General features: G+C 35.7%; 1 protein-coding gene across 6 annotated transcripts in view; it reads right to left on the bottom strand.

Annotated features, from left to right (window-relative positions):
* Positions 1-24,526, bottom strand: part of Spock3 (sparc/osteonectin, cwcv and kazal-like domains proteoglycan 3) — a 406,102-nt gene that overhangs the window by 209,584 nt on the left and 171,992 nt on the right. For all 6 annotated transcript variants that reach the window (XM_006509517.3, XM_006509516.2, NM_001252620.1 and 3 more), the window contains one exon: positions 3,505-3,619. In XM_006509517.3, the coding sequence (XP_006509580.1) occupies positions 3,505-3,619 (115 nt within the window). The remainder of the gene's footprint in view (positions 1-3,504; positions 3,620-24,526) is intronic.

Raw genomic sequence — 24,526 nt, 5'->3', positions numbered from 1 at the left:
TGGGTAAATTTATTGTGAATTCTGTGAACATTATGAAAGAAGAAGTTTGAGACTAAAGCAAATGAGAAGATGTTGTAATGTAACCTTTGGAAAGGGAATTAGGGAAAAGATCTTTGAATAACAAGACTTTCCCAACACTTTAGGCTACAGACAGGGGATCCATTTCTTTTTAGTGTTAGGATAAGATAATATCAGTATAAAAATCTGATATTATAGTTTCTATCTCTTTTCATTAACTATTATACCTCAGCATGTTCTCATACCTCCAAATGCAATCTGTTATCTCCCATATTAGCTTTGTCATTGATCAACCTGCATGCCAAATTTCTAGTTCCTAAAGGGCTGTATACACATGGAGTTTGTGCTAACTTCTCAAGTCATATAAAATATTAATATCCTGTCACCTGAACACTAAATACAGTTTACATAAAACACTGAAACTTGCCAGTTTAAATTCTAGAGATCTTTCTCATTCTAATGGTCACTAAAGGAAATTCAGCTGCTACTTCTCAAGGTGGTTTAATGGCTTTCACTAAGCAATATTTGTACTTTTTGTTTCTGACCATCCTTACCATGGAAAATGGAAACCAAGTTTCCTTTTGTATGTAGTTTATTAAAATTATCTTTAAATTTATTTACATATTTATGTATTTATTTATTTATCAATTGATTAATTGATTTTGTGAGGGGGTCAGATTATAGGTATGTGTATGCCATTGAGCATTACTGGAAGCCAGAAGGTGCCTTGCAAGATTCAGTTCTCTTTTTCTATGATGTTGGTTGTAAGAATTCAATGAAGGTCACCAAGCTTATTGATAAGTGCCTTGAGTCATCTTCAGGGGATATAGCTAAGTCATCACGGTGACATAGCATGGATATGGATAAGCTTAAATGTCAATCTCAGCAAATAGAGTTGTGGATTCAGTGTCTACACAGGCCAGAAAGGGGCATCAAAACCCCTTGCAATGGAGTTACCAGTAGCAGCTGTCCCATGTAGCCACTGAGAACAAAACCTGGTTTCACTAACAGAGCAGAAAACTCTCTAACTACTGAAAAGTCTCTCTAGTCCTAATTCTTGCTTATAAATAAATTATTTGGTCCAAGCTCTGCAACGTAGGTGATGAATCTCATTTGAAAGCAATTTGACACCATTTGCTTACTTATTGTTCAAGTCAAACTCTTTATTCCACATTTCACACATGAAATAACACCATTTAAATCTGTGACGATTAAGGGTAAAAGCTTTAGAAAATTCAGAAATCTTTAGGATCCTAGGAAACTAGGTGAATAACAAAATGTCTAGACTACAGAATATCCACTGCTTTATTTACAAAAGATAGTCATGAGTGAAAGATAATTGACACCGGCAACTCTGGTCTGTCATTTTGTGAATTTTTCTAGAACACTAATATCATAACTTGTGATTTAAAATATTTAAATGCTACTCTTTAAGGTCTGCAGTCACTGTATCAACATAACATACATATATCTCAAAACCATGAAGTTTTCAGATTGTTTTCCCATCTGTCTTGCATCTAACTATTTGGCACCATAAAACTGGCATCATAAAATAGAATTTCTAATACAAGCAGAGTATTAAAGGAGGCATTATACACACACACACACACACACACACACACACACACACACACACGTGTGTGTGTATAAATATATACATGTATATACATATCCATCAAAAAGCAAATATTTATGTTTAAGTAATGTTCATATGTTTGTATATATATGTACATGTTCATATATATATATATATATATACTCATTTTTATTCCTTAATATTCATTTTCTCCATCTCTTGGTTTTCATGGTGGCTAGTTACATATCCTACCTATTCTACCTTACCAGCAAGCTCTGGATCTAGTCATTGTTTTATGTTTTAGTCTAGATAGGGTCTTATTAAGTAGTACACATTGGATATAAATTCTGCTTTCTACCCTTGGCAGATATAATTTATGATTCTATTCCTCACCTCTGAAGAATCTAGAGTGAGTTGCCTGTGTCTTTAATATATTTGTATGCAGGTCTACTAAATCAAACATTTCAATTTTCTTTTGAAACTATGCTAGCAGCAATGTTCCCTTGTTAGTTTTATTTAAAATCAATACGTAAATTAATCCACTTTTACAAAGAAAGGCATAAATAGGATTCCCTGAATGTAATAAGGATAATACATCACTTCTTTCCATTGGTTGGTTCCACTGGGATTGTGTTGACTGCCAGTTTTTAAATCTTGGTGTTATGTTGCACAGGCTATGTGTAAGTGAATGACTCTTCTCAAAGTAGAACCAACTATACAGGGATAATGGGACTTGTGATAACATGATGTTTATAACCCAGTCAGTGTCAGGAATATTTGACTACTTGAAAGTATGGCAGCAAGGACAACTCCTGTAGGAATGATTCCTAAAGAAAAGGTTCTTTAATATTGTCCAAAATCTCCAAATTATGATTTTAAGCTTTTATCCTAAACAATCACAAACCCATTTATATATAGATAGAGATGGAGATAGAGATAGAGGTAGAGGTAGAGGTAGAGGTAGAGGTAGAGGTAGAGGTAGAGGTAGAGGTAGAGGTAGAGGTAGAGGTAGAGGTAGAGGTAGCTGTAGAGGTAGAGGTAGAGGTAGAGGTAGAGGTAGAGGTAGCTGTAGAGGTAGAGGTAGAGGTAGAGGTAGAGGTAGATGTATATATATGCAAGAATAAGTTGTGGAAGTTAGGTTTAAAAAAGATAGTATTGATGACAATGGCCTAAATGACAGTTGAGGCTAAATCAGGAAGAACTAAACCAGTGGCTAAACTTAACCTGCACATTCCATAGGCATCTTTTAAGACAGTTTTTTTTAATTAATGTATTTATTTATTGCTGGGAAGCCACTACTTATATTATGCACTCCCAATGGTCAACTATATTAGTTCAAGGTGGTCTTGGTTCCCAATTAATCCACATATCCTACAATAGAATAAAGTCTCTATTGTACCCCAACCTCCAGCTTTTCTGGCTCCTTATCCCCTCACACTGCTACCTTACCAAAAGACTGTCAAGGCTTTTCCTACCAGGTACTGGTCTCTATTCTCTGAGATAGTCTAGCAGTCTGAGATAGTCTAGCAGTTTGTCTTCCTTTCCCACACCCTGGTAAAATATCTTTCTATTCACAGAGTGCTCCAATTCAGAGGTTTCACTGCAAATCACTTACATGGGTACTCAGATTGCAACTACTGTTTAAATTTGAAAAAAGCATAATTATTCAGATAAAAAACTTTAAACTTATCTGTACAGAGTCAGCTTTGTATAATACACTTAAAACTATGTAGTCTCTAGTAACTCCAATGGACAAGAATGCTTAATCCATTTCTATCATAACTATATACCAACGCTTCTGGAGCCATTTAAACAAATACCTTTATCAAGTATTAACCGATATTGGTAATTATTTATAACATGTTAAATAAAACTGCTCTATTAGTAAAATTTAATTACAGAGGGTTTACCTGTGTGTGAGCCTCCGGTGACTGATACACAGTGCAGTCTGAGCATCCTGCGTAATGCAAACTTTGTGGCGGCTGCATTTCGTCTTTAAGCATGGGTCCTTAGCAGGATCTAAAGCTACAGAGAAGAGTGGAAAAATGAAGAAAGATAATTTTCATTATTCTATAAAGGGAGATACAAAATCTCATCAAACATTTAGACTATGAAAGTTTGTTCCATTATGTTGTGGTATGTTTTCTCAACTTTGACATGTTTATGCATATAAATAATATATTATGATCATATGCACACACACCACCTCCTATTGTCTTATTCCTCATAAGCACGGTCATGGAATTTTACTATATTTGTCTATGAGATATTCTGATATTTTTATTCTACAGATAGTTGTGTCTTCTAACCTTGTAACTCAGACAGGTTCACAGTTTAGTTCTGTCTCACTTATTCTACTCAGAAATTAAAATTCATAGGACACCATATTTGGAAAGTATATAAGAAAGTCAATCCCAAACTACTACTCTCATGAGGAAGGGAATCAAGAATATTTTTTTTTCTGGAGTCATTTTGAGGGATCATGACCTGAGAACATAAAAAATGTTATCCCAAATACCATGTTACAACATGGAAGCAGTTTCATGAAGTTTTATAATTTTACAGAACAAGTATAATCAGAAAAAACAAAACAAAACAAATTGTTTATATCAGAGAGGTGGTAAAAGCAGGAAGCAAGAAGTTTTTCCCATAGTCTAAGATACCATCCGCTGATGAACTTCTTAGGTTTTTGGAGTTGGTAAAAGTTAGTGGTTGCCACAAGTTAATAGATTTCAAAAGCTTTGTTCTGGCATAGAGGTGGCCATGGAATGGCTATTCAGGATACTGAGCAAGCCTAAGGCAACTAGCTTTTAGACCTGAAACATTTCAACCTCCCCACATTGCTATAGATTTAAAGTCTTTGCAGACACAGGTCTTTTCCAGGATTTTCTGTTGACAAGAAAAGCACAAATCAAAAGATTAAAACTATTCTTCAGTTTAGTAAAGATAGAAATAAGAAGAGGTGCCATAGTACTACATTTTATATTGACAGCAACATTGTTTATATTACATAGATGCTGATCGCTATAGTAAAAGCATATAGATCTTTATAGGTAAAGATGTCAGTACCACTGGTAATTTATTGGATACTAAATAAAATCCGCACTATGGGCTTTAACCTGATCTGTACAAAGTCACTTTTGTACAATATAGACAAAACTATGTAGCCCTAGGAATTCCAATGGACAACAATGCTCAATCCATTTCTGTTATGATTGTACTCCCCAAGCTTCTGCAGCCATTTAAATACCGTTATCAAGTATCAAGAGATGAGGTAATAGTTTATATTGTGTCACAAAAACTGCTCTACTAGGGTGCATGGCCTGAGTGCATCATAGATATAGGCTGCTTTTTCACCTATGGCTTGTTTCTGCATACCACTGCAAGCAATGACTTCAGGTTGTCACTATGTGACTTCCAACACAAATGCATGATGTAATGATTTTTTTAATACAAAACTTTTATTAAAACATTCGTACATGAAGATATGAACAAAACTTTATATTTAAAATTTATAATCAGTATTTTAGAGTGTATTTACAAAAGGTTAATACTTCAACAACTTTAAGTTACTGAATAATCACCTATCCATTGCCTCCTAATTTGAATGACTATTATTCATTTGTCTCAGAATTAAATATTCAAGGAAGAAACATTGGTGTGGTAGTTTGAGACTGAATTATTGTATGATGTATACTATTTTATAGGTTTAAAATTATACAGCAAGAATTACTACTACATGCTTTTATATCACTAAATATTATTCCAGTTCATGTACTCACTAATAGCCATATTAATAGCTTTCACCTTTACCTATTCATTTTGTTCTGTTTGTCTCCTCCCAACTACATGTAATTATTGATGGCTATGATTTGTGATATTGTTTTTGGATGTGTTGTTAGGACAGAGTACTAGTTTTTATAAATAATGTGTGACATCAAGTATACAATTTGATTGAAAGTCAAAATTAAGAGAGATAAATTATGAAAGAAGGAAGGGGAGGCCCTTGGTCATGTGGAGTCTTGATGGCTCAGTGTAGGGGAATGCTAGGGCACTGATGCAGTAGTGGGTAGGTAAGTGGGGGTGTATCCCATGAAAAAACTAGGCCAATTTAGATGCACACAGCCAACCAGCAAACTCAGCATGGACCTCAATAGAGGGGGTTGGGGAAGGACTGAAGGAGCTAAAGGGGTTTGCATCCCTATAGGAAGATCAACAATATCAACCAACCAGACCCCTCAAAGATCCCAGGGACTAAGCCACAAACCAAAGAGTATACATGGAGGGACCCATGGCTCCAGTTGCATATGTCGCAGAGGATGGGAAGGGAGGCCCTTGGTCCTGTTGAGACTTGAAGACTCAGTGTAGGGTAATACTAGGGCACTGAGGCAGGAGTGGGTAGGTAGGTAGAGGTGCACCCTTATAGAAGCAGTGATGAAACCATGATGAAAATATACTGTAAGAGAAAAACTATTTTCAATAACAAAGCCATAAAAGCTCACACCTTAATAGTAATTCCTAGTATTGAGAACTCAGTAAATTAAAATGTTAGCTGCAATTCTTGCACTGCAAAAAATTTGTACCTGTTTTTCATTACTTCTCTAAAGGAAATTATGATTTAGTCTTTTACACTCAAACAATTATCCACTGAATCTTCTAATAAAATCTGATATTTCATATCTTCCACTAAAGCAAAGCAGATTGAAGACATCTTTAGTTTATGTGTACCACAATTGCTAGGTATTCAGGACAATTGTTCCATGGTAAATTTTCTTCTTCAGGGGCATTTTTCTTGACTGGACTTTGTTCATAAATACTTGTCATGGTCACAGAATTGTTTTCCTTGTACTCTCTTGGTTCTTGATAACTCAACACTTCATTTTCTTCTATCATATTTTACCACAGCATGTTTATGCCACAGGGATGCAAGGTTGTATTATTACTGTTGTATTCTATATAGATCCCTTCCAGTGTCCCTGCTCCTGCACAGTTGCTGGGGCTGTATGGTTCTTGGGCTCTTGAGCACCCAGGTGCAGTTGTGAGCCATGGAAGAGCTGAGAAAGGAGTAGGGATCTGCAGGATAGATCTAGCCCAGGGCTAAAGGGAAAAAGAAGAGAGGGCTCTGGCTGGGTCCACCAGGTTGGAGAGCCATTGTCTTGGTAAACATCTGCTGGGAGTGTTTGCTTTCTCTGGTGACCACAGAAACACCCTCATTTTTCATCAGCTTTTTCCTTCTGTTTCTATAACCCCATCAAAACCAAATATACCCAGGCCTCCCCATCCATCTTGGGAAACAAGACAAAACCACTCTAAGGCAGGCTTAGGCTTATTAAAAAAAAAAAAAAAAAAAAAAAAAAAAAGCTTTTTCTTACAAACATGGGTTTAATTCATTTAGCATTAAAAAGGTAGAAGCTTTTTCTTTTTCTATGTATTAAAAACTGGAGCTCATTTCTCATCCAGAATGAGTGAATTCCTTCTGCACCCATGCTTGGTCTTTTGCTCCATATGAATATGTAAGTATGGATTTGTGAGAATGTATGGATTTGTGAGAATGTATGTATTTGTGTGTGTAACTATGTAATTATGAAAATGCATGCAAGCTGGGCCCCAACTTGATTTGAATGAAATTTATAAAGGAATAAATGAGTCTGGATTAATCTGTATATGAACTTATGTGCCACATTAAAAGCAGACATGCTTATACTTACTAGTAACTCAGCCTTGAGAGGCAGAGCTACTCAGATCTGACAGACATAACTTCACTGGTTCTCAGTCCAAATAAACAGAAAGCTTCAAATTGAATGAGAGACCAAGTGTAAAGGGAATAAGGAAGAAAGAATATAAGAAGATACAAAATAACCTCCTCTGAGTTCTGCAAGCTGTACACAGGTACACAAACCTTTACACGCCAGTGTGTGAGCTGTACATACACACACACACACACACACACACACACACGGGGGGGGGGGAGGAGAGAAAGGCCATTTCTACACATGAGTACATTTAAAAATGTGGAACACTCAGTAGAATCAAATTTTTATAAACATATGTTGAAAAGGAAAAAAAAAAAAGGGAGAATCCTCTAGTTACTAAATTTGGGTTAATGCAAATTCCTTAGGCTGTAGAGGTGAGACACATTGAGTAATGATAAATTTTAATAACTGACCTATATTTACTTTTGAGACTTAGCAATAACAATAGAATTGCAAATCTAATAGCATGGCTATTTCTTATTTTTTAAAAAATAGTGTTAAAAATACTCAACATAAAGGTTTAAAAATAAACAGTTTTTTAAATGCCTCAGTTTTTAACTATAATAGATCATAAACAGCTTCATGAAGATACAATTTCAAGATAGTAATTTCTGGGATATATATACATATATATATATGTGTGTTACAATAATCATTTTTAAGCATTGGAAAATTAGGCAGATTAATTTTAGTAGATTAGATTAAGTATATTAAGTAATAGTAGAATATTTTTATTTCTTGTTAGCAAGAGTATGTTAATGAATTCAATATTTATATAAATCACTAAAAACATAAGAGATGTTTACATAAAGCATATCTCGCTCATTGATTTTTTTTGTCTACAGCTTTCTACCTCAGTGAGAGAAGACTATGAATATTTAGCTTATTGGCATTAGACAGTATAAAATGGCTATAGATTATGAGAGCATGAAAATATCAAATAACATAAAAGTGTAAAGAAGCATAAAAGATATAATATAAACTTTGAGTTCTTTAACATTTATTTTGAGAATGTAATATTATATAACTTTAGCGAATTTTGTGTGTTTGTTTTATTTTTACTCATTCTTTGAAAAGTTCCAAAAATCTATTTTGGTCATATTCATTGACCTTTTCCTAAAGTTCCACAGACCCACCAACTAATACAAAAATATGGTATCAAGAAAATAAAAAATAACACCAAGTAATACAAAAATATGGTAGCAAGAAACTAAAAAATATCATACATTAATAATAATAGTAGTAGTAGTAAATTAAAATAAATAATACATTTATGTTTTTAAATTTATTTACTTAAAGATATAAAATGTATAAGTATAAAATAAAATATCTACATAATATAATAAAATAGAACTTTTACTCTTCAAAGATATTTAAGATTCAGTTAGTATATTAATAAACAACACTGGTCTTCAAATAATGCATCATTGATTTATGGGGAAATTATTAAAAATAAATTTAGTGTCAAAATACACATGTGGAAACTGGAAACAATATAGATAAAATAATTGTGCTGATCGTAACCAAACACTGGGTGCAGACCTGGTAGTTAGTAGCAATTGATGGCTTAAAAACCCTATAATTTTGTCTTTATTTTAGAAATGAAAAAACAATAATTAAAATAGAAGTACAGCTGTAGGGAAATTACCCTTTTTAGAGTAGTGAAAACAGAAATTTGTAACAGAAAATATATCCCCAAGGGATTTTTTTCCCTATTTTCATTTATGCAATAAACTGCAGACATTTCAATCAACAGTAAGAAATGCAAACGTGGTCCGGCATGGTGGTGCATGCCTTTAATCCCAGCACTTGGGAGGCAGAGGCAGGTGAATTTCTGAGTTTGAGGCCATCCTGGACAGAGTGAGTTCCAGGACAGCCAGGGCTGCACAGAGAAACCCTGTCTCAGAAAAACAAAACAAACAAAAAACAAACAAACAACCTCCCCAAAAAAACCAAAACCAAAACAAACAAAAAAAACAAACAAAAAATGAAAAATGAAAACGTAAACAAGAAACTGTAAAAAGCAAGAAGTAATGGTGGATTAATAGAATCAATACCATTTTATTAGCTACATTAGTATAAAGAAAAATAAAAATGATTTTCTGTTAATTATTTATTAGTGTATAATATATGAAGAATCTTGTACTCAGATGAGCTTGAAGAGCTACTTACCATGGTTACTTGGTTACTGTACATCTAAACAATTAATAATCACTGAAAGAAGAGGAATCTTAACCTTTAACCTCTTTAAAAATACTGGAAAAAAAAGAAAACACAATTCATCAGCAGACCGGAAGAGAGAGTGCAAGTGAAAGGAAAAATCCTGAAACATGGAAACCACACATGCAAAATCATTAGCTCATTTTGGTATAATAATAAACTGAGGAAGTGCCTGAGAAAGTTAAAAACATACCACATGCTCTAATAGCAGGTGGACAAGGGAGGAACACAGGAAAAAGAGCTAATGTTTGATAGTTAGAATTTTAATAACCAATTTTACAGTGTTCAGTGTGGTTAAAAGTAGCCACAAGCGTTCTGAGTGACTTTCTCAGTTTCAAAACCTAATACATCTTCAGGTATATGGAACCAGTCTTCAATCATTTTGACGTCACCATTACAAAACCTGAACATAGAAGTCAGCTGTGGGGAGCAGGTGAAAGCCTGAGTGGATGAGGGATGTTGACATGAGGACCCACTGCCTCAGAATGGCGAGGCTTCCCCAGGTCAGGCCCAGCGAATAGAAAGGCTTTCTCCTGACCTTAGCAAGGATATTAACAGTGTATGAAAAAAGGATCAGCCACAGTTTTCTCCTCCTTCATTGTATAGCTGCAGCCTGAGGCTGCTCCTTGAAGTGATGCCCTACAGAAACTAACACATTTATTTTCTCCTTAAGCTGTACAAAATAAATATGCAGTATTATTCAGTGTTCTTGAGCTACTGGTCCATCAGGAAGGGAGGGGTCCCACTGTGTCCAGCTTTTTTGTATGTGTGTGTGTGTGTCATTTCTTTTATCCTTGTGGCCCCTGTCATTTTAATTTTATGTGGCCATGATGGTCACAGCAATCATTACTGTTAGCCAATTCTACATTGCTTAAAGAGAAATATAAATAAAATATTATCATTTAAATAATGTTTTTCTGATAAAATTGAAGATATATAATTCATTAACTATATTTCTGCATCTTTTCCTTAAGACTCCATATTTTATTATAAACCAGAATTTCATTCTAATGATATTCTACTTGTATAGAGGATTGATGGAGATGTTACTGTATCATTGTATTTAATTCTACATTATTCTTTATTGATATAACACATAATCTTCCAAAAATGTAATATGATAAATACTAATAGAATTTCTTTTATAAAATAGATTCCTTCCAGCTAAACTCATTATCAGTAGAAATCTATAATTTTCATTGGTCTACATAGTACTCTATTATTCAGTACAGAAAATAATGACATATTTTTATTACAAGCATGTAGATTTACTTGCATAGTTAAAATTGAATATTCCAATTGTGTGTTACTACAAAAACATTGCTTCTAAGGAAAGCATTATGAAAAATTTGACCTAATACAACAATTCTAGAGATGGCTGAGTAGAATTAAACATACCTCTCAGTCCAATGCTTAGCATTTCTAACCATATATCAGGAAACTTAGCTATCTACATTATTAAATAAGAGATTATAAACTCTTTGTCGTTTAATTAACCTGAGAGACAGTACCTTGAAAACATAACGATTTCTTTCATGAAGAAAAGATGTTTATTTCACAGTGCATGAACATGTGATAAGGGCTGAAGCTATTTGCAGACATGTAGAGAGTACTATATTTGGCTACTAAGATTTATGACATCATTGGTAGCTGTTATGCTTCTACTCCATCTATTATTTCAGGCCATGCAACTGTTCCAGCTCCCTACTATAGGTCCTCTAGCCAAGTTTGATTAATATTCTGCCTTCCTCAGATTTCCCTTCCATGAAAGATCATCCTTTGGCTCTAAACACTTTTCTAAATAAAACTGCTTATTGAAGATTTGGATTTGGTTCATGATTTTTGTCCTTCTTACAATGAAAACCAACAAATGTCACAGGGAATCTTTCTAAACAAACTCAAAAGCTAATTATTAAAGGATAAGAATCTGATGTGTAATTGGAGTTCATCAAATACTGCTAATATTAGTTTACATACACACAAATGCATGTACACACACACACACACACACCTCTCATGGATACATAGAAAGATAAAAACAGGATGAGTGGTATATGAGGGCAGTTGTAGAAAGTGTATTTATCTTGATGTAACTGTTCTTATTAAACCTATCTTCACATAATAAAATGTATAAAGTTATATATTCAAAATAATTGCATGATCATTTTACAAAAATGATATCTCAGTGAGAAGGTATAGTCATTTGTTTCAAAGAAGAGTTTAAAATGTTTTTATAACATGTGAATATTAATAACTTTCTCTCATCTAATACGCTGTGGAGCAGAAAACTCAGCCAAAAATAAAACATGGGACTATTGCCACATGAGGTCTCTTGAGCACAAGCTGGTGAGTAATCCCGCCCCATGTGGTTCCTAACCTACTCCTCTTTTAATAACACATATGTCAGCCAGCAAGAATGGTCTTTCAGTCATTCCACCCTCCTAAGTTTTTTCCCACCCACAACTCTTATGCGCCTATGATAACCATTCTGCCTCCAGTCTTGCCTGCCATGGTTTCCCCATGTGAAACATCTGCCCTTATCTATGTAAGTAACTTATCCTCTACTCTGCCACCTCACCCATTTCTCCTCAAGTCCCAACCTACATATCATAAGTACTTCATGACCCTGGATTTTTTTATGTTACCCCTCCCTCACACTACACCATGGTTCCTAAGAATTGGCTCATCTCCTTTTCTCCCCTAAGACAACCATTCTGCAATACTATGTAAGGATTCCAGGCTGGTAAGGCAGCATGACATTTCAAAGGATAAACCTCTTAAATCCACATGCCCACCTTCTGTCACAGAAACACAAACAGTAAGATAATCCAAGACAGTATCATTCCCCCAGAAAATTCCGGCTTCATGGTTACATTTACTAACAAAAATAACTTAGAAGATATTCAACACATATAACGCAACAGACTAATTCTAAAACTACTTAACAAATTCAGATCATTCAAATGGGATCCAAGTAAACACCTAAATAAAAATGGAGAATAGGAATAAATTAATTGAAATACAAGAAAACATAAAATCTGAATAAAATGATTAGAACAACTCAGGGTAGCATAACAGAATTCATTGAAGAGAAAGACTACTAAAGGAAACCCAAACTGAGTTAAACAGGAAATGAGAGTTAGTGAGGCTAATAAATGTCAATCGAAAGCCTCACAAGCAGAATGAGTCTCATAGAAGACTACTGTGAGGGATGGAAGAAAACATAGACCATCCAGATCACTCAATCACAGAAAAGGTAAGTATTATGTTAAAAATTAAAAATAATTGAAAAATTAAAACAAATAGAAGTTGAGCTATGATCTAGACAACGGGGGCTCAGGCCCTTAATCCCTGGATGTGGTAGGCAGGTGCAGGCATACTTTGATGTCTCTGAGGCTAGCATGGTCTACAAAGCAGGTTCCATGACAGTCAGAACTTTAACACAGAGAAACAAGTCTCTCAAAAAAACAAAGAAAAAAAATCAAAGGAAAAAAAAACAACAACAAAACAAAACAAATATACAACAGCTGCATAATGATAACAGCAATCAACATGCCAATGTGGATGGGAGAAATTTCACAAAGTACCACCCTATATAAATAGTCACGGGCAACCAATGGCTTTTAAAAGAGGGTCAATTAATTTTATCCAGGAATAATTATCATGAACGTTTATTCAATTCCACATGGTCAGCCTTAAACACAAACAGATGAATGGAGTGTATGTGTAAGTGTCAATTATAGAAGTCATGGATCTATTTGGAAAAGGAAAGATGAAAGGGATGAAACCTATGTAATTATATTATTTATTTTTGAAATTCTCAAAAAATTAATTAAAAAGTAAATTCATCAATTTTTTCGTTTTATAATTGAAGTATGAAAAATATTGTGCCCAGCAATAATCACTTGATAGCAACCATATTTAATAGTTAATTTAAAACAATATAGTGAAATATGCAGGAACTTTGTGGCCCTGCAAACATGCAATGTATATATCATATTTGTATGGGTAAAACACACATACAAATCAAATTTAAAAGTTAATGAATATTTTAAGTGGCCTGTACAATTCATAAAGATTCTTCAGGAGCCTTTGCAGCTATTGTTCAAAAACTATATATATACACAATGACTGTAGTTGCATCTATAGAGACACCAATATAAATATTTGTCTTGACTAAATGGATTTACATTCTGTCATGTTGTCTAAAAGGCTTTCTTTCATAATGTTTATCTGGATAACATTTATCCCCCCAAGAGTTAAAGTCATAGCTCTAGGCTCAATAAAGCACTGTTCTTTAGAAAGAACATTTGGTTCCCAGGAGCTCAAAGTGAATCCTCTCCAGTTAACTGGAATGGACTTTGGAAAATCCTTATCCCTGACTGGAATGTCTACACCAGAAGAAAAGGAGATTCTCTTGGATGCTTTCTAGTACTCTTATATCTAATAGAGTAGGTCATTTCTTTATCATGACTACAATGGCTTATATCTATGCAATTTATGATAGAAGTCAGTACTTTGGATATTTAAAAAGCAAAATAAAAGTCAACTTTCTGAATGTTTCTGTCAAAGATTAATGGGGGAGATAAGAGAGAAGACTGAAAAGAAGGAGCAGATAACTCAGCCTTTGTGAAACAAGTGAAAACTTTATCATCTTTATTTCCCTAGAGTCTATGTCTCCTTCCTTCTCCTGCTGCCTCAAATGTAACACAGAAGTTGTACACCACTCTTCCATTTTTGATTCTATAACTATTGACTATGGAAAAAATCAGCATTCCCTCATAGTGAGACATTGAAGGGCAGGGTTTCATATATTCTATAACTTGAGGATAACAGGAAAGTTACAGTGAGGTTATATGCTGAGGGAAAAAAATAGTACTGGCTTATACATTCTCTGACAGCAAACCTAACTCATCTTTTATGGGCTACACCTGCTTTATGCTGTAAGACTGTCATATTTAATATCTATAATCTTGAATTTCTCATCCTCTAAAGAGCCTGTTGAACAGTAGCTACCTCATCATCTAAAGAGCCTGTTGAACAGTAGCTACAGTTAAAGTATGCATTTCTTTGCTTTGCTGCCTCCCACTATTCTTTGTCTGTATGATTCCATGCATTGCTATGAGAAAGTATTTTTCTGATGGTTCCAAGCTTTGATAGAGTCATTATCTTTTAAATCCCAAGAGATGAAATATCTCTCTATCAAAGACCTCTGGTATTTTATTTAATTTTAGATTCTGTAACTCTATTAAAAACCTTTCCACAATCACTAGTAAATTTTCTTTAATGATCACTTTAGAGCATCTACTTCCTGAGAGTGATAACAGAAAAATCAAGAATTCATATGAGTATGGTTGTATCTGTATGACTATAGTCCAAGCATTCAGGATACTAATGAAAGAGGAGGATCACTAAGCATCTATCTGGCTGTGTGTCTCTCTTTCTATATATATATAAAGATACACACCCACATACACGTGTGTGTGTGTGTGTGTGTGTGTGTGTGTGATGTGACAGAGAGTTCATAAATATCATATTAGTACTATTTCTAACAGTCAAAATAATTTCCAGGTTCATCTTATTTTCTTCCAGGAAACAATAGCATAAAATATACAAAAGGGTCAGAATTAAATAATATATGAAGTTCATACAAATTGAATAAATTTTGATTTTTTTCAATAAGTTATATTAAATTATTAATAAATGGTCTTGAGAGTGCATTGAAATACAACAATTACCCTTTTGATAATAAATCTTAAAATATCTGTAAGGTGAATATAAATAAAAAATACAAGCAAAAATGTTCCTTTAGAATTTGAATGGATAAATTAGACTGTTAACTTTCTACCCTATGGAATAAGTCAGAGTATTTTATCCTTATCTTGTATTTTCTGGTGCCCTCTCTTACTCCTCTGCTTCTCACACCACAAACTGTGCTTATCAGTCAAACGGAGAATGTTAATCTATCCATTTCCAAGACTGAGGTCATGCACCATAAAAATATTCTAGAGCTAAAGGAGTAGAAACTCTGAAAGCTGAGACTAGATGACCATGGTTACTAACAAATAATGGAAAAACATAAATGGTGAGGAACAAGAGAGGACATTACACAGGGAGAAGGGAGGATGGTATAAATAACTACAAGAATGTTTGAAAAGACCATGGGAAACTATGTTATCTAACATTTACTCAATATATATATATATATATATATATATATATATATATTTACACACACACACACGCACACACACACACATACACACACACACACACACACACACACATATATATATACATGGCCACGGAACATGAATGAAAACCCCATCATTTTCAACTGCATTCTAAATATTCTTCACTACATCCACAGATAAATACGTAAACGAATTCTCACACCATCCTAAGAAGATTTCTTTTGACCTGGAAGTCTGTTGCCTGATGTTTATTTAAAAATAAACAAATACATAAGTTAATAAATAATGATAAAAAAGTTTTGGGGTAGGGAGGAAGGTTTAGATCTGGGAAAAAATGGGAGGTCGAGTCAAGGTGAATGCAATCAAATATATTGCATGAAATTCTCAAAGAATTAACAAAAGTATATCAAAAGAAAACTTGAAAAAGAAGACTAGTGGAAGAAACCTGTACATATCTCTCTACCACCATATATATTTCTTGTTCCACTATATTTTAACTCTGTTTTACTTGTTTAAAGTTTTACTTTGTTTTTATTTTATATCTATATAAGCATTTGTATGATGATGCTTGCATGTCTGGCAGTGCTTTCCTACAGAAGTCAAAGATGGCATTGAATCATCTGGAAGAGAAGTTGCAGAAGGAAACAAGACACCCTATGTGGGTGCTGGGAACCACTGAGTCATCTCTCTAGCCCTAACCTTTTTTTTTTCCTACAACCTGGTAACACTTCATTGTTAGTTGACTCTGACCACTCTTTGGCCACTAAGTGATCAATTTAATTAGATAATCGAGGCATTTTCCACATGATTACTCTTGATCTAAGCTATAAATATTCCCTTTAAATATTCAAAAATGTCTCAGCAAATTGTGGTATCCTGTGGTTATTTGATTGAAACTAGCAGAGTCTTAAGCAGTAAAAAAACAAAAGTTCAGTATGTTTATGGCCTTATTTATAAAATACATATTGCCCCTGGAGAGTTTCATGTAATAGCATTTTAACACAGATTTATAATGTGCATGCAGCACACACACACACACACACACACACACACACACACACACACACACACACACACGCATACACATGTAAAGATTAAATAAATCATTTTCAGTCAAGTTATGAGAAGGGAAGACATGGAAATATCATTAGTCACTAACTTACTGAAGCCTTCTGATCAAACAGTGCTCAAAAGTGTACCAATTTCTTTTATAAAATATAATCTGTTTTAAAACTGTTTAGTTATTTCCATTTGCCTTATATTATTTATAATCAAACAGAAAAGATCAGCTACTGTTTGATTTGAATACATGTGGAATCTCTTGTCAAGATGTCAGTACAGCTGCTAAACCAGACAGAGGAAAATTATGGGATTATTTGATCTAATAATTTCAGTGTTGCAGGAATACATTCAAATCAAAGATTTGTATATAGTCACTGGACCCCTATACAATATATTAATGATTTTTGATGTTTTTGTTTTGTTTTGAGACAGTGTCTCATATAGTGCAGGCTAATATTGAACTTAGTATGAGTACAAAGCTAGACTTAAACCCTGGTTATTCTCCTTTACCCTTGAAGGCTAAGATTAAAGTTAAGGGCCGCAATATATAACAGGGAATCTTAAAGGAAAGAAAAAGATTGTACAGTTTTCCCATCTAACTAGAAGTTACTCTTGAGCTAAAACAAATGTTGAACAGATATCCTTTGGTAAGTAAGCATCTATAAATTATAACTGAAACATCCTGATGTTAGGCCCAACATGCTAAAGACATTCTTTGACAGTAGTAAAAGAATTATTAATTTCTGAAACAATAATTTACCGTTTTTAGAGAGAAAAAGAAAAACTTAAACACTAATACTCCCATTAACAAACTAGGGAAGTGAGCTTACAACAATAGGCTTTCCAATTTGAATTCATTTGTGTGCCAAATTTTAATTATTTTTGTATGTAAAAGTTTGTAACTTCTAGTGATAAGTACATTTTTTTTTGCATTTGAGTTTTACCCTGCAGTTTTCTTGCATCTGCATATGAGTTGAAAACACCTTTGCACAACTTGATATTGATAGATGAGTTGAAAATGATCTGAGAAGACTGTGGTAGGGTTGATGCAGCGTCTTCCAGCCTTGCATCACACAAGTTTCTCCTGAAATCTCAGTCAAATAGTTGAGTTTCCAAAGCCTTTCTTTAATGTTCATTTAATAACTTCTTAATTATTCTTGACATATTTTTGAAATGTCATTCTTCTGGGAAGCGTTCACCTACACCCTCAGACAGAATAGATGAAATTTCCTTATTACATAAGCCCATCACTCTCAATGTCTTCCCACCACTCTCCAGAAATTGGATCATTATTTTATTACATAATACTTCCAAGGGAATTATGTTAAATTTTATTCCATTTTTTGAGTCTTCTTTTTCCATATTCTTGTTAACTTTTCAATATTCTTGTGTTGATCTAAGATCTATTGATAGTTCCATGTGTTGAGTTTCTAGAAGAAAATAATTCATATATGTAGCCATGATACTGTTATGATGAAGTTTCTATTTTCTTTATAAACATTCCAAATTTCAAATGCTATCCCAAAAGTTCCCTATACCCTCCCCCAAACCTGCTCCCCTAACCACCCACTCCCATTTCTTGACCCTGGCATTCCCCTGTACTGGGGCAAATAAGGTTTGCAATGTCAAGGGGCCTCTCTTCCATCTTCTGCTACATATGCAGCTAGAGACACGAGCTCTGGGGGTACCGGTTAGTTCATAATGTAGTTCTACCTATAGGGTTGAAGACCCCTTCAGCTCCTTGGGTGCTTTCTCTAGCTTCTCCACTGGGGGCCCTGTGGAGATGACTGAGAGCATCCACTTCTGTATTTGCCAGGCACTGGAATAGCCTCATACAAGACAGCTATACCAGGGTCCTTTCATCAAAATCTTGCTAGCATATGCAATAGTGTCTGGGTTTGGTGGCTGATTATGGAATGGGTCCCCAAGTGGGGTAGTCTGGATAGTCCATCTTTTCACCTGATTTCATTTTCTTTTTTTTTTCCCATTTTTTATTAGGTATTTAGCTCATTTACATTTCCAATGCTATACCAAAAGTCTCCCATACCCACCCACCCCCAATCCCCTACCCACCCACTCCACCTTTTTGGCCCTGGGGTTCCCCTGTACTGGGGCATATAAAGTTTGCGTGTCCAATGGGCCTCTCTTTCCAGTGATGGCCGACTAGGCCATCTTTTGATACATATGCAGCTAGAGTCAAGAGCTCCGGGATACTGGTTAGTTCATAATATTGTTCTACCAATAGGGTTGCAGATCCCTTTAGCTCCTTGGCTACTTTCTCTAGCTCCTCCATTGGGAGCCCTGTGATCCATCCAATAGCTGACTGTGAGCATCCACTTCTGTGTTTGCTAGGCCCAGGCATAGTCTCACAAGAGACAGCTACATCTGGATCCTTTTGATAAAATCTTGCTAGTGTATGCAATGGTGTCAGCGTTTGGGTGCTGATTATGGGGTGGATCCCTGGATATGGCAGTCTCTACATGGTCCATCCTTTCATCTCAGCTCCAAGCTTTGTCTCTGTAACTCCTTCCATGGGTGTTTTGTTCCCAATTCTAAGGAGGGGCATAGTGTCCACACTTCAGTCTTCATTTTTCTTGAGTTTCATGTGTTTAGGAAATTGTATCTTATATCTTGGGTATCCTAGGTTTTGGGCTAATATCCACTTATCAGTGAGTACATATTGTGTGAGTTCCTTTGTGAATGTGTTACCTCACTCAGGATGATGCCCTCCAAGTCCATCCATTTGGCTAGGAATTTCATAAATTCATTCTTTTTAATAGCTGAGTAGTACTCCATTGTGTAAATGTACCACATTTTCTGGATCCATTCCTCTGTTGAGGGGCATTTGGGTTCTTTCCAGCTTCTGGCTATTATAAATAAGGCTGCTATGAACATAGTGGAGGATGTGTCCTTCTTATCAGTTGGGGCATCTTCTGGATATATGCCCAGGAGAGGTATTGCTGGATCCTCCGGTAGTACTATGTCCAATGTTCTGAGGAACCGCCAGACTGATTTCCAGAGTGGTTGTACAAGCCTGCAATCCCACCAACAATGGAGGAGTGTTCCTCTTTCTCCACATCCATGCCAGCATCTGCTGTCACCTGAATTTTTGATCTTAGCCATTCTGACTGGTGTGAGGTGGAATCTCAGGGTTGTTTTTATTTGCATTTCCCTGATGATTAAGGATGTTGAACATTTTTTCAGGTGCTTCTCTGCCATTCGGTATTTCTCAGGTGAGAATTCTTTGTTCAGTTCTGAGCCCCATTTTTAATGGGGCTATTTGATTTTCTGAAGTCCACCTTCTTGAGTTCTTTATATATGTTGGATATTAGTCCCCTATCTGATTTAGGATAGGTAAAGATCCTTTCCCAATCTGTTGGTGGTCTTTTTGTCTTATTGACAGTGTCTTTTGCCTTGCAGAAACTTTGGAGTTTCATTAGGTCCCATTTGTCAATTCTCGATCTTACAGCACAAGCCATTGCTGTTCTGTTCAGGAATTTTTCCCCTGTGCCCATATCTTCAAGGCTTTTCCCCACTTTCTCCTCTATAAGTTTCAGTGTCTCTGGTTTTATGTGAAGTTCCTTGATCCACTTAGATTTGACCTTAGTACAAGGAGATAAGTATGGATCGATTCGCATTCTTCTACATGATAACAACCAGTTGTGCCAGCACCAATTGTTGAAAATGCTGTCTTTCTTCCACTGGATGGTTTTAGCTCCCTTGTCGAAGATCAAGTGACCATAGGTATGTGGGTTTATTTCTGGGTCTTCAATTCTATTCCATTGGTCTACTGGTCTGTCATTTTCATAGTAAATTTCTTAGGGTTTCTATAGCTGATACAAAATTCTACAACCAAGACAAATTGAGGAGAAAGGGTTTGCTTGGCTTACAATGCCAGAGCACTGTTGGTCATTAAAGGAAGTCATTTCAAGAACTAAGATAGGAAGGAACCTAGAGGCAGAAGCCAATGAAGAGGCCACAGAGGCGTCCTACCTATTGTCTTCAGCCAGATTTCAAATAGAAATCATATATTAAATCTTCATTCATACATTGTATCCCAATAGCAATTTCTCCTCCCTCCACTTCTTCAAGTACCCCTTCCATCTCTCAAACTCCTTTCTCACCCAGATCCACTGTTTCTGTATCTCCCTTCAGAGAAAAATCTAAATCTCCCAGGGATAGATACCAAACATGTCTTAACAATTTACAATAAGACTTAGAAAAAAACCTAATATCAGGGCAACTTGGTAGGAGGAAAAGAGTCCCAAGAGAAGTCAAAAAAAAAAAAAAGTCAGAGGCAGCCTCTCCTACTGTTAGGAGTCTTAGAAGAATACCAAGCTACACAACCATAGCATATATGGAGGGACTAGCTGAAGCCCATGCAGGCTCTGTAATTGTCTGGTTCTTGTAATCCTCCCTATCTTCTGTGGGGTTCTCTGAGCTCTAGATAAATATTTTGTGGGTGTTTGAAATTGTTTGCATCAGTTGTTGGATGAAGCCTCTTTGGTGATGATAGGCTAGGCACCAATCTATGAGTATAGTAGAATAGCTTGATCTTATGAAGGCATTTCCTCAGTTGAGATTCTGTTCTTTCAGATAACTGGAGTTTGTTTCAAGTTGACATCAAACATCCAAATTGTCATTATAAATTAACAGAAAGATTCAAATAAGCAATCTTTCAAATGAGTTTCTTGTACCTAGTTTATGTATTGTGGAATACAGCATTTAAACATCATGTGTAACAACACCAATTTGCTGCAATAAAACTGTAGGTCACAGGTATAATTCTTTGCAGTAGAAATAATTCATACTACAAGTGAATTATTGTAGTTTATACTGGCCAAGACAATAAGCACCAACATGAAAGCTCCTATCCACCTATAATTTCAGGTCCAGGGAACCCTTTTGGTTGTCATGGACAACATGCATGCAGGTGATGCATATATATATATATATATATATATATATATATATATACAAATACATTTATTTTTAAAAAGATAAATACATTTAAAAGAAATTGAAAAATATAAATGTGTCTATTATAAAGCATTATGAATTTTAGTAAATTCCACTGTTAAAAAAGGACTATTCGATTTTTTAAATATTAATTTTTTATTAGATATTTTCTTCATTTACATTTCAAATGCTATCCCCTTTCCTATTTTCTCTCCAAAAGTCCCCCTATACCCTCCCCCTGCCCTTCTCCTAAACCCACCCACTCCTGCTTCCTGGTCCTGGCATTCCTCTGTATTAGGGCATATAATCTTTGCAACACCAAGGGCTTCTCCTCCCATTGATGCCTAACTAGGCCATTTATTAGGAAGAAATAATTACTATACGACAACACAAATAACCCTTCATTTTTATTAGCTTTGGTTCTTTTTATTAATTTAATAGTTTTTTATTTTTGAGATTATAAAGTAATAATATTTTATATTATAATTGCACTTCACCATTCCTTATCCCTCTCCAAGCACTTCCTTGTTCTCTTTCAAATCTATAACCTCTGTTTTAACCACTTGTCATGGCATGCATAGATGTATATCTATCTATATATAACCTACTCAGTCTGTACATGTAGTTTGTATGTGAAAGATCCACAAAGTGAGGACTCCCTGAAGTTCTGATTCAGGAGAGGCTACAACCCAAATCACTCACAAGAAACGGCCTTGATGCAAACCTTAAGAGGACTTTTTATTCCAGGTGCGCTCTTGGGCCCAAGTTGTACACCAAGCAGGGTTAGAGGACGTTGGCCCCAAGTAGCTGAGGAAGGGGGTATTTAAAGGAAAAAAAAAAAAACACAACTCAAGGGGGTGAGGAGGGTGTTATTGGAAAATACCAAAAATACCAATTAAGAGTCGAGGAAGTGGAAGTCACAAGGAAGTCACGAGGAAAATTACCTGATAATTGTGTGGTTATTTCTCAAGACAGTTTCTATGAACCTCTAACAATAGCACATTTGCATAGGGGGTTCCAGCAATGGTCAGAGTGACCTTTATCTTTCTTTTTTTTAATTCATTTTTATTAGGTATTTTCCTCATTTACATTTTCAATGCTATCCAAAAAGTCCCCCATACCCACCCACCCCCAATCCCCTACCCACCCACTCCCCCTTTTTGGCCCTGGGGTTCCCCTGTACTGGGGCATATAAAGTTTGCAAGTCCAATGGGCCTCTCTTTGAAGTGATGGCTGACTAGGCCATCTTTTGATACATATGCAGCTAGAGACAAGAGCTCCAGGGTACTGGTTAGTACATATTGTTGTTCCACCTATAGGGCTGCAGATCCCTTTAGCTCCTTGGGTAATTTCTCTAGCTCCTCCATTGGGGGCCGTGTGATCCATCCAATAGCTGACTGTGAGCATCCACTTCTGTGTTTGCTAGGCCCCGGCATAGTCTCACAAGAGACAGCTATATGTGGGTCCTTTCAGCAAAACCTTGCTAATGTATGCAATGGTGTCAGCGTTTGGAAGCTGATTATGGGATGGATCCCTGCATATGGCAATCACTAGATGGTCCAACCTTTCATCACAGCTCCAAATTTTTTCTCTGTAACTCCTTCCATGGGTGTTTTGTTCCCATTTCTAAGAAGGGGCAAAGTGTCCACATGACCTTTTTCTTAACAAACACTCCCTTAACCCAGGAAGTAGGTGGGTCGAGGAATGTCACTATCTGTTTTATTAACATGCCTTGGATCATTGGATCACAAAGGTCACATTCTCAAGCCTGGGAATAAAGACCTAGTCTTTTTGTTTTTATGTTACACTTTTTCATATGCTTTTCCCTACGAAAGAATATTTCTCTGGCACTTTGTACTCCTTAGTTGCCTGTAGTTCTTTGTAGACTGATGCCTAGAGGGCTTTCCCCACCCACTTTGGTTTGCCTGTTAATGCTGTCTTTGTTCAGCTCATGGTTATGTAGACATGTTTGTGAGACTTCATAGTTGTAGCATCTGAAGACACCCCTCTCCCCCTCCCCTTTGCCTCATTGGGGGTGCTTCTTCACCCATTCAAGTACTTCTGCCTCACCTCTCTAGCATCCCCCTATGCTGGGGACAGTGAGTCTCCCTCCCCTCCCATTGATGTTCCCTCCCATCCTCTGCTACATATATATCTGGAGTCCTGGCTCCCTCCAAGTACACTCTTTGGTTGTTGGCTTAGACCCTGGGAGCTCTACATGGTTCAGTTAGTTAATATTGTTTGTCCTGTGGTGTTCCTTTGAATTCCATTCAGTTCCTTCAGCCCTTCACTTAGCTCTTTCATTGGGGTCCCCAGGCTCAGTCCAATGGTTGGCTGTATCTACATCTGTATTGGTTAGGTGCTGATAGAACCCCAGTCATAGCAGGCTCCTGTGTTCCTGTATTTTCAATTGTTAAATCTGTACCAACAGAGAGCTAAGTGCTGGCAGGATTTTGGTATTGTTGTTTCTATGGCCCGTCTCTACTTTTCTATATGTAAATGTTTGTCCTTCCTCACAGACCATTAGATGAAGGTCAGGTAGCCTTCCTGGCCTAAATTCAATTCTAAGAGATGAATGGGACATTGTCTTACTGCTTATTGGGTCAGACTAGACAAGGTTTTTATATAATTAATAGCTGACAATGGACCTGGGGCAGGATGTAGAGTGGTAGGACTTCCAGGAAAAGAAAAGGAGAAGATGTAGAAAACTGATCCACACAGAGAGTGGATGAAAAATCCCAGAT

This window comes from Mus musculus, chromosome 8 (assembly GCF_000001635.26).
Source record: "Mus musculus strain C57BL/6J chromosome 8, GRCm38.p6 C57BL/6J".
Lineage (NCBI taxonomy): Eukaryota > Metazoa > Chordata > Mammalia > Rodentia > Muridae > Mus > Mus musculus.
The sequence above is the reverse complement of the archived record's forward strand: the minus strand, read 5'-3'. Positions and strand labels throughout refer to the sequence as shown.